The sequence below is a fragment of the Nylanderia fulva genome, unplaced genomic scaffold (assembly GCF_048542155.1).
Source record: "Nylanderia fulva isolate GAGA-0341 unplaced genomic scaffold, ASM4854215v1 Scaffold8, whole genome shotgun sequence".
Lineage (NCBI taxonomy): Eukaryota > Metazoa > Arthropoda > Insecta > Hymenoptera > Formicidae > Nylanderia > Nylanderia fulva.
In genome coordinates, this window is record NW_028190916.1 from 1,228,483 (window position 1) to 1,245,759 (window position 17,277).

Sequence of the window (17,277 nt, forward strand, 5' to 3'; positions counted from 1 at the left end):
ATATCAAACAAATTACGCAGAAATCGAGGACAATTTTGCGACTTTAATTCAGAATTATATTTGTATATAATTAAACATTTTTATAATCTGATAAAATATGTGAATAATAGTCGTTTTTAATTCATTAATTAAGTTAGAAGTTTCAGCATACTAATAAAATGTGTAAAGTAAAAAATTTTTAATTTTTAAAAAAGAATGTTTGACCTGTCAAAATTTTCTTAAATTTCATATATTTCTTATGATATCATTATAAATTTTTTTATAGTAAAAAGTATATTTTGGATTTATAATAAAATTATTATGATATGATTTATATATGCATGTATATATACTTATACATTTATTAATACAATGTATTGCTGATTACCGTAACAGAGAGGATTTTCGCTTATTCATTGTTTGCACATATGTGTGCATTTAGATAGGATCGAACGTCATTTTGGTAGGATCAATCGTCATCCCAATGGGATTAAGCGCTAACTCTGTAAGCCCGTGCTCTCACATTGGATTAAATTTGCACATTGGGCAAATATGAGACAATTATTCTGAAATAAATTGCTATAGTCTCGAGTACGAGAGGGAACATAATAAATACGGTTTTTGAAAAATTAAAATAATTTTAAAATAATAATAAAAATAGTGCTGATCTCATGTCTCATGTGATAATCGCTAAATAGTCATTATTGAAGAATAGATGGATTTGTTTTGTCTTTTATTGTCCTTTATTCAGCTTTCGAGAAATAGAATCATTATTATATAATCGATTTATATTTTGAATTTTAAATGCTTATATTTTTTTCAAGTCATATTTGTTTGTTGTAGCTAATTTAAGCCATACAGACTAATAGATGTATATATGTACACATATATTCGAAAATTATAAAAATTTTTATACATATTGTATATTCTTCAATTAATTCGAAATTAAATGTTTTTTAGTAAAAATTTTATCGTACATTATTTTTCTTGTTATGATTAATTTCTAAAAGTATTCTATGTATAATAATTAGATATATTAAATTAAAGTTCTATTAAAATCCAATTAAAATTAAATAAATATAACTTTCTTCCTTTTTGTGAAATATAATTTTATTTTATTTTTTTTATCTCTCTTTATTCTTTTATTTCTATTTCAAAATCTAAAAATAGGCTTAATATTATACATATATATTTGCGTAAGCAGATTTTTAAAATTGTTTTGTCTCTCTGGAAGAAAAGAAAGAAAGGAAAATGCGCATAATTTTCTTGGAGAACTGATAGCGAGATATTGAGCCGACTTCGCGAAGTCACCGAAATTGCGAGATTCTATCTTGACAAGAATGTATCTCGCGTCGGCAACGGAAAAGCGGTTTAAGTCGCACCTCCTTGTGAAGATTTTGAACGGAGAAGGCAAGAGAAGAAGTCGGAGAAGACTCTTAACGGAATAATAAATTGCTCGGAAACTGCTACGCTATTTACGAACTGCGTTTCCTCTTATGGTCGATTTTGAAACTTGCAATTTTTAACTCGTCATTACGTGAAATCACAATTATAAATTCCAAGAAAGAATTGAAAGATTTATTCAATTGTAATTTTAACGGATTTTAGGGCGTGGTGAGAAATATTTTCACTACGGTCCAAAATAAGAATAGCGGGAATACCTTTTCTGTAAATGAAAATCTCTCAAATAGGCAGATGTTCGTTCCTGGCGATTCGAATCTGAAATTTTTCGACGGAATGGAAAACTACTTTACCTTATGCAAATCAACTCAACCGGAACGTTATCCGATTAGCGACTTAAACACTTCTCGAAGAGAAGTCCAGATTTAACGAACGATTAGAGTTTTTTGGCGAGTTTTTGGTATTCACATGAGACATACCGGTTTGCCAGAGAGTTAATTTCTTTCTTCTGTGTTATCGGAAAGGATACAACGCGTTCAATAGCAACATACATGATTTACGTTACGTTATGATAACAATAAAAATTTTTTCTCATTATCGATGCGGTATTAATTAATTCTCTGTCTTTCATTCCATTTGCAATGATCAGTGTAGCATAATATTGAATGTTGACGTTATTCGCATATTATTCTATGAAAATGAGTCAGTCCGTTCCCATACACATACACACACGCACACATATACAATACCTCGATTAATTCCCTTATTTTTCCTTGAAATAATAATTGTTTATAGTAAATTTAATATTGTCGGTTTAAACGCGGATTTGGATTTTATTTTAAATAAAAAATAAAGGATATGAATATTCAACTTCAATCAAATGCAGTTTAATTATACAAGTATAGATGCGCGTATACAGTTTCCTTTATTTCGCGTGATTCGCCAGGAGATTTTCGAGCGGCTTGTCTACGCAAGAACACGTCTTTTCTCTTTTGCTGGAAACGGTCTTCTGCCTTCCTTCTCTCCGAAATCGTCAACAGTCTTTTATTTTCGGTTAACATACGCGGATTATTCGAGAAGGTCGCCGTAGCAGTTACCTGCTGATTTTCGCTCGCAATAACAAGGCTATTGTCTCGACAACGAACAACACAACACGCTCAAATAACAGGGGATATAATAAAATTTAGACAAATAACCTGTCTCGACAACACGCATGACGAGACATAAACATGTCGGTAGGATATACTTATTTTATTTTAACGGTAAAACTTCTTAATTCCTACAATATTAATGATAATTTTAGAATTTTGATATTATATGCATAACATTTTCAAAATACAATTAATACATATCAATAAAAACAGATGAATCTTAATCATTTAGTTTGATACAATAATACACAATATCTTTCAATTGATATTGTGTATCATTTTATAAAATGTTTACTCTTAGATAAAGGATGCATTATGCTTTTCTTAATTGAGCTTGCAGCAAATTAATTTGTTATAGAATCATCTTTTTTATATTCTGCAAATTCGGAATTTATCAATATTTCTCTCCATGGAGATTCTCACTACTAGATAATGTGTCGATTTTTCTTTTCTACTTCAGTGCAACATCAAGCGGAAACATCTTCGTCGGGGATGTCAAACACGCTTGTGTCACGACGTTTATTTAGCGAAGTGCACCTTCTCTTTAGTGCTCACCTCTCCCTGGAGCTTTCTTTATCCTTGCTTTCCGGTAGCGCTATCGTATCTGATATAGTCGTATCCACTTTTACTCTATAAAAGTATATACTAGTCGGTCGATATCGTTCACAGTGTCGATGGAAGATCGTTGTCCTGCGATGGTAGTTTTAGTTCCATCGGGATGTCACGAAGCATCGCTGCTATACTTCCTCTTGTGGATAACATTGTTCAAAAACGCGTGCGTAGATGGCCTTTCGGATGATCACTCCATGTAAAGAGCAGAGATGTAGTCTATATTCAACTCCATTGCGATATCACGTCAATGTCGTTGATATAATAATTTAGCACGGTTATATAATAATCCATTTGAAATCTTAATCTATTATATTAACTATTATATTAAATTATTTTATATTAAATTATATTAAAAGATATTAACTTGAGATTTAAATATTCGTAATCTGAGATTCCAGATATTTTTGCCATAATTGTAAGAAATTGATAAGTATTATTAGCTATACGGCATAAAAAGAAAAGATTTAATATGATTTTAAAAAATCTACTATTATTGACGAATGTATATGAAAATGCTTCCTGAAGTATAATTAAATTATAATTAAATCACCTATTTATAGAAATAAAGTTTGAAAAATAATTAATTTGCATTAGAAAAAACACGACTAGATATAACGTAAATTGCAATCAAATGAGAAATATTTTTATCGGCTCTCAATATTAAGAATAATATCGCATTTATTTCCTTAGGAGGGAAAGAGGGGATGTATGGAATTAAATCTCATGTTAGAGATTATTCCAATTTTAAGTCTTGGCCGTGATCAAGTAAAATTTGGTGCCTTGTGCACAGGTATTTAATTCTAACGAAAAAATTTAGTTTCGTTGGGATAACGCACTGTCATCCGCGATTTGGTTCTTATTGCCTGTCTATACACTTTAGATTTATATTTAATATTATAGAGCCTTGTTAAACTCATAATTTAAGAATAATATATGATATTTTAAATCGGCCAATAGAGAGCCCAAACGCGAAAAATTAATTCTTCAGAACTGTATCTCTTGGTTTGAAATTATTAAGTTCCATATATAAATTAATCTCGAACTTATATATTGAGAAAATAGGCGAAAAAAATATAGGTTCCCGCTTTAGCAACTTTTCGGACCTATATTTTTTTCGCCTATTTTCTCCATATATAAGTTCGAGATTAATTTATATATAGAACTTAGTAATCTCAAACCAATAAGAGATACAGTTCCGATAAATTGCAATGTTTAATATATAGAAGCATCTACAATTATAGTAGTATTATATTGTCATTAGTTTTTCTTTAAGTAAATCCTTCCATATAATGCTTTGTAAATATTTTACATTTCTTCATATCCAAAGAAACTCTTTTACGTTTTTTTTTTAGTATCTGTAATTTTAACTGAGTTTCTTAGATGTTTTCACTTAAGTGACGGCTAGTAATTCCGCACATTCTTGCAGAGAACGTGTTCAATAAAATGAGAAAATAAAATCCCGCACTTTTTACTTGATAGCTATTTCCTTCTTTAAAACGAGTTAATTTACGAACAAATTTATGTGAATGACGACACGAAAGATTTTTCTGAATGGCTGAATTAAAACTTAGCATTGCTGTAAGAATTTATATTAAAACCTTTATATTTATATTATATAAGTTTGCAAATACATATTTAATATATATTATAATTATATGAATCTATTAAATAATGTTGAATAATTATTTTTAATGTATAACACATTTTATAATTTAATTCTAATGAACTTTATTTCCAATTAAGTAATTTTCAATGTGCTAATAAAAAATTCAATATTTCACTCAATTCTAAATTCTCATGAGCTCTATATCTATATTTTGACGTGCTTGCAGGAAATGCGAGAGTAGTCAAGTTTTCGTTAAGGATCACCACACACACTGTATAGATACTTGTCGCCCTGTTACTATGTGCGGCGAAGTAGTCGTCCCGGAGGACCATCTTGACGTAAGTAATTACCCGATAAGTTGTCTAAGTCAAGTTAAACCGTGCAATAAATATCGAAGCTAGTCAAAGGAGTAGATCGAGTGGCCTATTTCGTGCAAATGGCAAACTATATAAAATTCACATTGCTTGCTTGATTCTATTTATTACGGTGTTTAAAGATTAGAAATTCATACCTTTTTATGAGAATACTTTTTTAATTACTATAAAATTTAACATTTATTTTAGCCTATAAAGTTTGGCGATAAAAATTTTACGATAAAAATTAATAAATTATGAGAAAAATAAATATTGCGAATAATTATTATTACTATTTATAATCTTTAATTATTTTCTATAAGGAACAAGAACTCATTCGCGCGTTAAACATGAGCTCTGTCACATATATTTTATTTAAAAGAATTTTATTGAAAAATATAATTAATTTAAAATGAATAAACTTTTAATTTTGATATTTTGTCTGATTAAATTTAATTTTAAACTAAATTATGACTGGTATTACTTAAGTAAATTCTGATATATTAAAAAATGAAACATTATTTATGATATCGGATATAGACAGATGTTTATTTCTTCGATATAAGCGTTTTATGTTGGTCTAGAATTATTAATGTTATCTGATATTGTTAAAATTCATTAAAAGTTTTAATATTATCTCCAGAATATACTTCGATTCATTAAGTTTACAATTATCAAAATTAATGATCAACACAAATACTATAATTATTTACAATAATTTATATTAACAGTTATAATTATTTGTGTGATTGAATCTATATTTTAATATGTAATTTCATACACATTTCTACCAAATATTATGTACTTATAAATATTGCTCATAATATATGAAAATATAATTTAATTCGGAGAGTTTTTCGCTCATGAGAGATGATAGCCTGTGATCGTGACAGATGGCACGATCTCTACATTTTCACATAGAACGCGTATATCCATCGAAATAAGAGGCTCGATATTTCATTGATGCTTCATCTTGATCGATTACCGAGGCTTGTACTGAAGGGATGTACTTTAACGATAGCAGCCTGGAAACGAGAGGCGCTAATTGATGAGTAGTCCTGAGAGGCGAATTGGTGTCGGATAACTTATTAGAACGAAGGACGCATCATCGTCCTTGTCGTTGACAGTATTCGCTGATGGCGTAAAATTATTTACCTTCTTGCCAAAGGTGTCTTGACAGTAATGCGATTCTCCACTCCTGTTCATCAACATTAATGTTTCCGGATACTTCGTAGTTTACAGGCTACAATCTCCTTTACAATACTTTGCGTCTGACATTATGCGATGAACACGACTGTCTCTGTCGTTTTATGTTTCTGTGTCATTTTATTATAAAATTCTTGATGTCAAAAGACGCAAAGGATATTTTTCTCTTTTTTTTTCTTCAATTGATAATTATTCCGAAATTAAATTCAATCTTCTTAAAGCATTAATAACGTTCTCTCAAATAACTTGCTATGTATGTATATTCTTGAATATGCACGTGTATACAGGTCTGCAGAACTTGCAACGCGACAGGACACAATTGTGGAATTGCTGAGGGCAGTAAAGCAGGTCCAGGAATCGACGGTGCCGATTTTGTCTTCTATGTGTCTGCTATGCAGACTGAGAGATGTCATAAGGGTTTAACAGTAGCCTATGCTGCTCATTGTCAACAGGAAGCTGCTTTAGACCGGTAAGTTATTCGGTGAAAATAATATTTAATAAGAATAATATCTATAATAGATTTAACTAAGTTTTACTTATGTCAAGATTCAGATTTGACAAAAGTATAAAGAGATTTTTTTAAATTATGAGAATTTTTAGCGTATAAAATAAAAAATACATATTAGTATCGTTATCTATATAATAGAGACACATGAAATGCGTAATTTCACTTTTCGCGATACTATGACATTTGAGAGAACATAATAATTAATAATATATTGAATAAGTGTCTGTCACATGATTGAAACATGCACAATTTCCGTTTGTATGAACAGAAGGATAGAACGAAGGCAAACAACATCTGGTATGAATATATTTCATGAGGACGTCGGATTAAATATTTGACAGGATTTATAAGAGAAATTGTTTGTGCAAGCGATTCAACAATGGCGAACATTCATATTAATGACTTTAATTAAAAAGAAATATTTTATTTTATTTATACAACAAATAATCGTTAAATGTGGAATTGCCGAGTCTCTTTTTATTTCGAATTGCTATAATTTGTTGCTAAATAACTGTTCTTAATTGTATTAACCATTGTGTTAAATAAATAATTTATTTATGAGTAAATAGCTTTTATTGTTAAAATTATTGATTATTTTAAATACGCGTGGAAAAAATAGTTCGTGATTTAGAAAATATTTGATAGAACCAAATTCGTAATCGAAAATTGCAAAAGCAACGCTCGACGTTGTGTGTGATTTGATGTCTAACTTTATGAATCTGCCGAAACGTGAACGCATATTGAGTAGATTAAATTTGTCTGTCAGGTACATACGTCGTGCACGTCGTACCACGGTCGATGTAAATGGCGTTGCGCGAATTTTATTATTCGCACGACGTCTGATCGTGATAGATCGACGATATTCGTGCGTCGGGTTGCCGCATGCTTATGGGAAAATTCTTGAAATATTTGAGTGTAAAAAATATATGTATTTTACATAATGTTCGCGCGTATGTCATTTTATACAGTCTTTAATCGATTAAAGTATATCTATCATGATAATTATAATAAATTTTGCACACGTTTTCATTTACAATACGAGGATATCATATATGTACATGTATATATTTTTGTAAATATCTTGACGAGTTTTTGAGTAGATATTTTGCGCGAGGAAATAACAATCCACAAGTTTGGGATGCTGTAATTAAAATAAAGACGAAAGGAGATTTCACAGCTGCTAAAGTGAACCAAATTGCTTCCAGGCCGATAGCTGGCCATGCCAACCTCTGCCCAGGAAGCATCAGCACGAAACCGCAGGAGTTGGAAACGTTGCTCAGCACTGTTAAACACGAAATCCTGCACGCTTTAGGATTTTCTGTGAGCTTATACGCTTTCTACAGGGACGAGAATGGCGAGCCCAGGACGACCAGAAGAAGCGATACCGGAAAACCACCCCTTAATGAAAAGTACGTTTTACCTTCTACATCTTATGTTAAAGTTCCTTTCTTCGCCCGCGAAAGAACGAAATTAATTTTCTAGGCATTAAATTATTAGCACATACAAAAATTAAGAGTTTATCGACCACGGAGATTATATTTTAAATTCGGTTGCAAATACGATACAGTTACGTATTCAAGAAATGTCTGATACTTTAGTTAGAATACCAAATATCGCACGATTTGCGATCGATTCCTTTTATGTAGATTTCTACCGATAGATAAAGCTTAAACCGTTAGCATAAAGTTACCATTAAGGATTTTTCAAAATTAAAATATTGCACAGATATTATTCATTATACGAGATGATATATATTATGATATATCATCGATCAAACTCTCTTAATTTAATTTGTAATATGATTATTTTTATATCATTTTCCGTAGTATAGTTTTCAGTCAGATAATTTAGATTTAATTTTGCTGATATTATTATCACATATACAATGCTTTCGTATACTTGACAGAAACGGATATCTTGTTTTCTTTGTCAATTTATTATTCGACTGTGTTGGCTTTTTTTTCTCGACTCCTCTTATCGGCTGTCTGATGGTGTATCTGCCTTTAAAATTGGAAAATTCCTGGTATTCTGTTCTATCCAAGTCGACGGGTCGTAACGAACTGGCTTCCGGCGTTGGCAGATGCAAGTTCTTCTCCGCACAATCTTTCTTCGCGTGCCCTTCCTTCTGTTTTCCCGTTTCGTATCCGTTACCTCTCGCAGTTACTTCTTCTGTTCTTTATCATTGTTGCTTCATTCTGTTTCCTATTCGCTATCTTGCTCGCCAGTCTCTTTACCAAGTGGTGAAAATCGACATCTTTTCACTTCAAATTGCGAAATTCCAACAATATATATCCATGGCGTTTCGAGTTATAATAGATTTCGGGAATGACGGTGGCGTTTTCCGCTTTGTCTTAAAGCTCGTTCCGGCGTATAATTTTCCAGTATGTTCTCAATACGTTTCTCCAAGTGACTGTTTTTTTTCCAGATCTCATGAATTTTCGCGTTGATTTGCATTTCGAATGATGACAGAAATAAAAATTCTGTCTCTCCTCCCGCTCTTTCTCTGATAGAACATCACTCATCGCATTGCATAACGTTAGAGAATTATGAAGCCACTCAGTAATGTATGCAGAACTTCTTAAACTCTCGATAACTTTTTACCGAGGAGTTCTGATTCTTTCTCGACGACGTCCCAGAACTCAAATTGAGAGACAGAGAGATTTTCGTCGGAGATAGTTGCTGCTCGTTCCCTCTTTCTCGCAGCCGCTTGTCCTTTTAATTTTCTTGCCTCCTCCTCTTTCGTCTATCTCACTAGAAATTCTCTTACCCTCTTACCTCTCGTCGCTCTTCGCTACTCCTCGTTTTAGTTCTAGTCGTCCTTTCCGTCCGTTTTCGCTCGGCTTCGCAATCTGCACGTTCTCCGTTACAAATTCCAGCGTTTCCTTGCATTTCCTGCCATCCATCTGCTCGTGAACGCGAGCATTCTCACCCTACCGCGTCTGAATATCTCTACGGGGATCCTCTTACGTTTAAGGTTTACGCTAATCCGCGGCAACACATGCGAAGATAGAAAGAGAAAGAGAGAGAGAGAGAGAGAGTAGGGAGATCATTATAATCTTAAATTTCAATAAAATTTATATTTTGTAATACGATGGTATTATACTAAGTAATTGTTTAGAAAATAATGAGCCACTTTTGCTTTTAGAATAAATAATTAAAATATCTACTATGCCATTAGCTTTTCAATTAGCTTCAAAATTGTTTGCTTTTCATAAAAATATTCTTGTATATATAATATAAAAATATTCCTATAATTATTTTTGTTTAGTAAATGATCAATAATGCTGATTAAATTTTTTCCATTAATTAATTTCACATCTATATTAGTTTTTCTTTATTCGTTTTAATTACCTATTTTAAATGCAAATTATTCGCATTGTTCAAACATGCGAATTTGATAATTTAATTGTACCACTGTTTTAAATTGCAATTGCAAATAGATAAGAAATGTAACAATATTTCAAGCGGTGAAATATTTTCAAAACTCATGTATTTTGCTGCGAAATAATTCTTTGAAAGTATTTCAATGAGATTCGAAAGCGTTTTTACGTGCGCAGAGGAGTTTTACATGGATTTAATCTCTCCTTGGGGTTGTGCGTTTTAATATAAAATTGAAATAATTTTTTTTTAAGCTAAGTTACATTCGATTTCTATACTCGCGATCTATCATGTTATATACTATTTCTGCACTATTTCTAACAATTTATGCATATGAGATACGTTGACGAGCAATTTTGCGCTGATGCTCAAGCGTAATAATATTTTTCACCTCATGCTCGTTCCTGGCAAAATGGCCATTCGCGAATTCATCCGTCATGTCGAAATAGGATATAGAAGGGGCCGCTCGCTGTCGAAAACAGCGTTTCGCCGACGTATCGCATCAATCATTTTATATGAAAGATAGACAGAGAGAAAGAGAGAGAGAGAGAGAGAGAGAGAGAGAGAGAGCACATGAGGGAGAAAGGATGAGATTGAAGTACAATTATATTTATCTGCCCGACATTGCGAAGTCACGAAGATATTCAACGCTTGACATATAATAAATATGTTATAAAAAAATTTCTGTAATTTTAATGGAGTCTAATATAAATCGAGAAAAAAGCGTGTATATATAGGAAACATACAACGTATATCTAGAAAAAAAGTCACAAAGAGAAAACAAACGAAAAAAAGAAACAGAATAAATAATCAAACATTTCGATGTGATTCGAAATACGTACAGATTAATGTATTGATTTTCCATTTTGCGGTATAGATGGTAGATTGTCGATACGAAGCGAGGAATCAATTATTTGGTTTCAATTATTGTTTCTCAATTATTTATTTTCCAGTGGAATATGTTAGTTTCATTCGAAATTCAAATCAAGTTTAGAGCATTCGCGAATATAATCCGCAGCGATGATATCACAGCGGTAAAATTATTACATCGGATGACAACGGCAGCTTTCGAATCAGCATATGCTAATAATGTTCGATTCTCGTTTCGGGGTAGGTTGCAAACGCACCAATGGAGCGAGAACACGATCAAAACTGTGGTCAGGCCCCGCTGGCAAGTGCACGGCGGTAACGTGGAGAGGACCATGCAAATGATAGTCACGCCTCGTGTCCGCGCTGAGGTTCAAGCTCACTTCAATTGCCCGGAACTTGAGGGCGCGGAATTGGAGGATCAGGGTGAGGACGGCACGGCTCTCACGCATTGGGAGAAGCGTGTGTTCGAGGTGCGTAACGCCCGGATAATTCCCGATTTAACTATTGTTCTTCGCGTCTACGATGCAATAATTCGAAAAAGTTTTAATTTTCGCGAATCTATGTATCTTATAGATTGCACTTGAATATTTCAATTGAAAAAAAAAAAAAAACAACGGTTGCTATTCTAAAAATTGATTTTTCCGTTTATTCAGAACGAAGCGATGACGGGTACACATACGCAAAATCCAGTTTACTCGAGAATAACACTCGCTCTCATGGAAGATACCGGCTGGTACAGTGCCAACTATTCAATGGCGCAAGAGCTAGGATGGGGGAAAAATCTAGGATGCAGCTTTGCTATGAAATCCTGTAAGGAATGGATATCCTCCAAATCATCCCCGCTATCGTATGTATTTTAAGATTTCAGAAAAGAGAACCGTATTGGAATGGCCATGCGAGAATATATTTTAATGCTTCAGGGGAAAATCGATACATCCTTTTTGCAACAAGGTGAAACAGGATCCGTTGCAAACCGAATGTACGGACGATCGAAGTTCAGTGGCCTTGTGTAATCTAGTAAAACATTCGCAACCGCTGCCCAAGAAATACCAGGTAAAAATATTTATTAATAAGAATTAAGAGGAAAAAGTATATATGTATAATGATTTATTGAAATATATTTAAAAATAAATAAAAGAGAATGAGAGAGAGAAAGCAAAATAAACTACGTAAACGATGACTACATCGATCGTATATGAGAATATTTGTGGTATGTGAAGAATCTGGATTGACGACTTCTTCTATTGCAGAACTACGATTCAATACCTCACGTACCATCGGGAGAGGAACAATACTACGGCGGTTCGGTATCTCTGGCGGATTATTGTCCTTACATACAGGAATTCATGTGGAGAGCAATGAATATAGTAGTCAGGGGTTCTCACTGTCTCTACGAGGAGAATAATCCGCGTAAGTCAAGACGCGCGCACACACATACTCACACATTTTGCGCACTGAAAAGAAATGCACATATTTCTTTCGAAATACATCCTTCTTTTAGATCCGAACAAGAATTTCGCATTAGAGAAGTATGGACCTCATTCGAGATGCTTCGACCACACTAATGACATGTGGGAGGAAAGAACTTGCAAACAAGCGCGACAATGGCAGCATTGGGGCTCCGGTTGTTATTTGTATAAATGCGAGGTCGGCAGACTGCACATTATGGTGAGTTCCTTACGATATGGACATAACGAAAAATATAAATGCTTATATAAAAAGAATTAATTTTTCGCGCTTGTGCTCTATCGGCCGATTTTAAATAACATATTTATATTATTATTATTAATATTGAGAGCCGATAAAAATATATTTCTTATCTGATTATATAAAAAGACTATCGTATAAGTATATTAAATTAATGAATGCGATGTGACGAACAAATGAGGAGAAAATTGTGTCTCTTTTCAGGTCGGCAATTATACTTACACTTGCTTTCATGCTGGACAGGAAATTATTATAAGAATTATGCAGAACGGTTGGCTGCACAAAGGGGCTTTAATCTGTCCACCTTGTCGTGATATTTGTCAAGTATGAATATTATATAAATATACATATATTTATTTATAACTTACTACGCGTTACACATTCATACTTATTTTATAAGTATGGATGTGTAACGCGATAAAACAATATTTAATGAACAATAATACGATATTTAATAATCAAACTTATTTTATTTTTTAAGGCCGAATTTAAAGCACGAGGCGAATGGTGCAAACCAGGGGATGAACATCCACCTTCCACGTATTATCACAAAGACTATCTCCACTGTGCGTCCGCAAATAGTTTTGGCCTGAGCGTACCAACATTTATTATTGCAATGTTATCTTTCGTCGTTAGATGATACGTCGTTCGCTTTAGTTAATTTGTTTTAGCAATACCGAATCTAGATCCATAAATATCATCTAATGAACTGTGTATCATATTTCGGCAGTGATATTGTTAGTCCGGTCTGAAAATATTTTATTTCTCAATACATATATATAAAATATCAACATTATTATATATAAATATAGCAGAGAAAAGTATAGAATCGAAAGGATCTGAATAGCTCAGTTAAAAGAGCAGTCGAAAGGTCTCGGGTTCGATTCCCGATTCAGCGACTTTCGGATCTATATTTTTCTCTCGCATTTATTTCCTTAGGGGCGAAGAGAGGATGTATGGAATTAAATCTCTTGTAGAGATTATTCCAATTTTAAATCTTGGCCGTGACCAAGTAAAATTTGGTGCCTTGTGCACAGGTATTTATAATAATTCTAACGGAAAAAAATTTTAGTTTCGTTGGGATAACGCACTGTCATCCGCGATTTGGCTCTTATTGCCTGTCTTACACTTTAAATTTATATTTATAAAATATCTGTTCAAGTTTTTATTGTTGTGTCGTAAAAACGTAATGGATATTGATCGAGGTGACAATCGTAATTAAACTCGTTATCTGTATGAAAAAACGATAAATTTTAGCCAAAGGATAAAGAAATTATCAGGCTTCAGGTGTGCTATGCGAACGATAGGTACGCATATATACTGTGTTTAGATTTAACTATTTGTAGTGATAATATGACGAAGCATTTTTAGTGTTAATCTCATATCATATACGTTTTTTTCGATTATTTATAGCCGACTTGTGCTAATTTTATTATACATTCCATATACTACATATGATTAATTCTTAGCACGTAATATGTTTTGATTATTATTTTGAATGGAAACACATTGTTTAAAATAGATAATCTCGCTTAATGCTCAATTTAAGATGAATTGTCGTAATCGATAGATAATTGCTAACATTATTTGACTGATATAAATATACACGGACTGCAAGCGCTGCCGATATAAAGAATAATTTTCCTAATGTTGAGATTTTATAAATGAAATTGAATTTGTTGTAAAATAAGTTTAACTGAGAAACTGCACTATACATTGCTGACAAATAGCAGTTAAACACATATTTTTTAAGAAACTATTGAAGATATCGATATGGATTTTTATTTTTAATTATAAAATATCTTATTTGTATATATATACTAAATACATATATTGCCACTTATAGTCCATAATTTATGAAACATTATTGATCTAATTTTGTCAGCAAAGTAGAGTCAGTTTTTTTCACAATTGTCTCTGGGAATAATATTCAATAATAAATTAAATTAAGCTTAATAAATAATTAAATTTTGAGTCCAACATTAAAAGAATGTAAATTTTACATTCCATTAAGAATATAATATGACAGCTAGTACCTTTGGCACACACAGTCTGTGTATTATTAATAAATCTGTGACATTTCTAGCGACATATGTGTAAAGAAGTTCGTATGAAAATACGAAAGTCATATCGAACAATATATGAATAAGTATGTAAACCCTGAAGCGATTCAAAAGCGTGTCCGACAAGTCAGTTTATCAAGAATTATTGATTGTTGTGAAACTGAATGAATATTGCGAATGTATGTGGTGTAGAAAAAAAATCTTTGTATATATATATAGTTTGAAAAATACGAAGTCTATAATACTGCAACAAAACAGCGACAGTAGCTTTTGCATAGCATAATATTAAAATTCTATATTCAATTATATATATGTCTTAATAAATCTTATTTAAATATTAATACAATAAATATATATTGCATTTCGATTATCTGTATGTTATAAAAAATGGAACTTTTCTAGTTTTTTATTATTTTAAACTTATGCGTCGTCTTAATATATAATTTTCACAAAAAGCTATTTTCACTGCAAAGATTTAATTAATGTTTATGAGTGTTATTTAATGCTATTTTTTAAAAATGTACGTTGTTCACGATTTTTTGAATGTTTTAATAAAGATATGGATAAATTGGCGCAACAATGTGTGCAGATTAATCCTAAATAAAATATCACTGTTCAAATACTATCGTACTAAGAAAAAAGCAAATGTAGGAGTACATGAATTGTACATACTAAAGTTTGTAAATTAATTATAATCGAATAAATCTTTAATACGAACAATCTTCACATTATTTTACTCTTTATATTCATTATTTTTAAGATAACTGGAAATAGCAATATTTATGATTCTCTATCTATTATTTGCACGAAAATAGCAATTTTGATATCAAAGTAAGACATTTTAAAGACATATATATTTATCGATCATGTAAGACGCAATACACATTAATTTCATTCGTATAATATATATATATTCCAATTTTGATATATTTCAAAGATTTTAGTGTAATTAAATATGCAAACATTTAATCTAATTTTGTACAGAGATAATTAATATTTAATACTGCGTACTTTGTAAAGAGTAAAGAACTTGAAGATCACAGTATTGTACTAAATACTGAAATGTATATTCGAGAACATTTCTCGTGGATTCCTGCGATGTCGTTACTCGACATTAAAATGGATTTTTGATTTGTTAACACGCGCCATTTGCTGAATATTAATACTGGACGCGTTAGATATCAGAAAATAAATATTAGAAGTCAAATATGTTTGAATATAATGCTATAAAGCTCATTTATAACTTTATCAAAGACATATATGCGTGTAGAAATGTGTGCGGCTATTTAAATACGTGTATCATAGATCGTATTCAAAATTCTAAGTTGTTATTCTGTGAAATTTTTATGAGCATGATTAGAAACTTGTATAAAGTTATTAGAATATGTGTTTCAATTGATAATTTGCTTGTAATTTGCATTACACTTCGTTATAACAAATATTTAAAAAATATAGATTAAGATTTTAAAAATTTGGACTTATAAAAGTGCTACATTATATAATTATACTGTTGTGCAGTACAGGAAAATCGCGCATATAATTTTAGTTATTTTATTTTCAGTTAAAATATACAAGCTTGAGCACAATATATATGATGAATAAATGAGTGTTATTATTTTATAAAAAAAATATGCATATTATATTTCTAATAAATTATTAAATAATATTTTGCGAAGATAGAAGTATATACATTAATAGATAATTATAAGTTTCAGAGATATTGTTTTCTAATAAATAATATACGTATCATTAAAAAATATATTTTCAATTTAATGTATCAGAAAAAAATATATTTTTAATTTCATTTTAATCTTAAAAATTATTTGCAATTATTTTTGTTACAGAAATGTTATAGAATATTTCATTACAATTTCAATAAAGAAGAACTTATGAAATATGAATGTAATGTAACATAACTAATAATTTTATTTTATATTTGATTAAATTGTGCCATTAAAGAGAGAGGAAATAAAAATTATTAATATTAGCGAAATTTTTTTAATAAAAAAATTCAATAGTTAACTAAGATTTAAATACATATTAAAATAAGCTCTAACAATAAGAATATGTTCAAGAAGTGAGATTATTTTTACAGACACTCTGATATAACGATACCAGATATGTATACCAATTTATAGGCATATTTCAGTTTAATAATGAAAAATAATAATCAATATAATTAAGTTTTAGCTTTAGTTGTTCCTTACGCAGATTTTGTCACCAAATCAATGCATTTAATTCTTTTTTGTGGATTATATTATCGTAGGAGTAAGATAATATTTTTCTTCATTTTAAATATCAATTCTTGATTTTAAAAAACATTAATAATTCTGAAAATATATTTGGATTCGTCAAAATTTAAAATAACATTCCACTGTATATACTGGATTTTACGAAAATGAGCTTATAGTTGAGATATGAAAATTGTTTCGTAATAATATTA

The 17,277-nt window shown here is 30.9% G+C and overlaps 1 protein-coding gene across 1 annotated transcript in view; it reads left to right on the forward strand.

The window, feature by feature from the left end:
• The window catches only part of Invadolysin (leishmanolysin-like peptidase, invadolysin), a 294,990-nt gene extending 279,436 nt beyond the window's left edge, over positions 1-15,554 (forward strand). The window contains exons 6-15 of the mRNA XM_085489267.1: positions 4,976-5,087; positions 6,596-6,777; positions 8,022-8,225; positions 11,309-11,534; positions 11,718-11,911; positions 11,985-12,117; positions 12,315-12,474; positions 12,566-12,732; positions 12,976-13,095; positions 13,253-15,554. Of these exons, the coding sequence (XP_085345393.1) occupies positions 4,976-5,087; positions 6,596-6,777; positions 8,022-8,225; positions 11,309-11,534; positions 11,718-11,911; positions 11,985-12,117; positions 12,315-12,474; positions 12,566-12,732; positions 12,976-13,095; positions 13,253-13,411 (1,657 nt within the window). The 3' untranslated portion in view covers positions 13,412-15,554. The remainder of the gene's footprint in view (positions 1-4,975; positions 5,088-6,595; positions 6,778-8,021; positions 8,226-11,308; positions 11,535-11,717; positions 11,912-11,984; positions 12,118-12,314; positions 12,475-12,565; positions 12,733-12,975; positions 13,096-13,252) is intronic.
• The last annotated feature ends 1,723 nt before the right edge of the window (positions 15,555-17,277 follow it).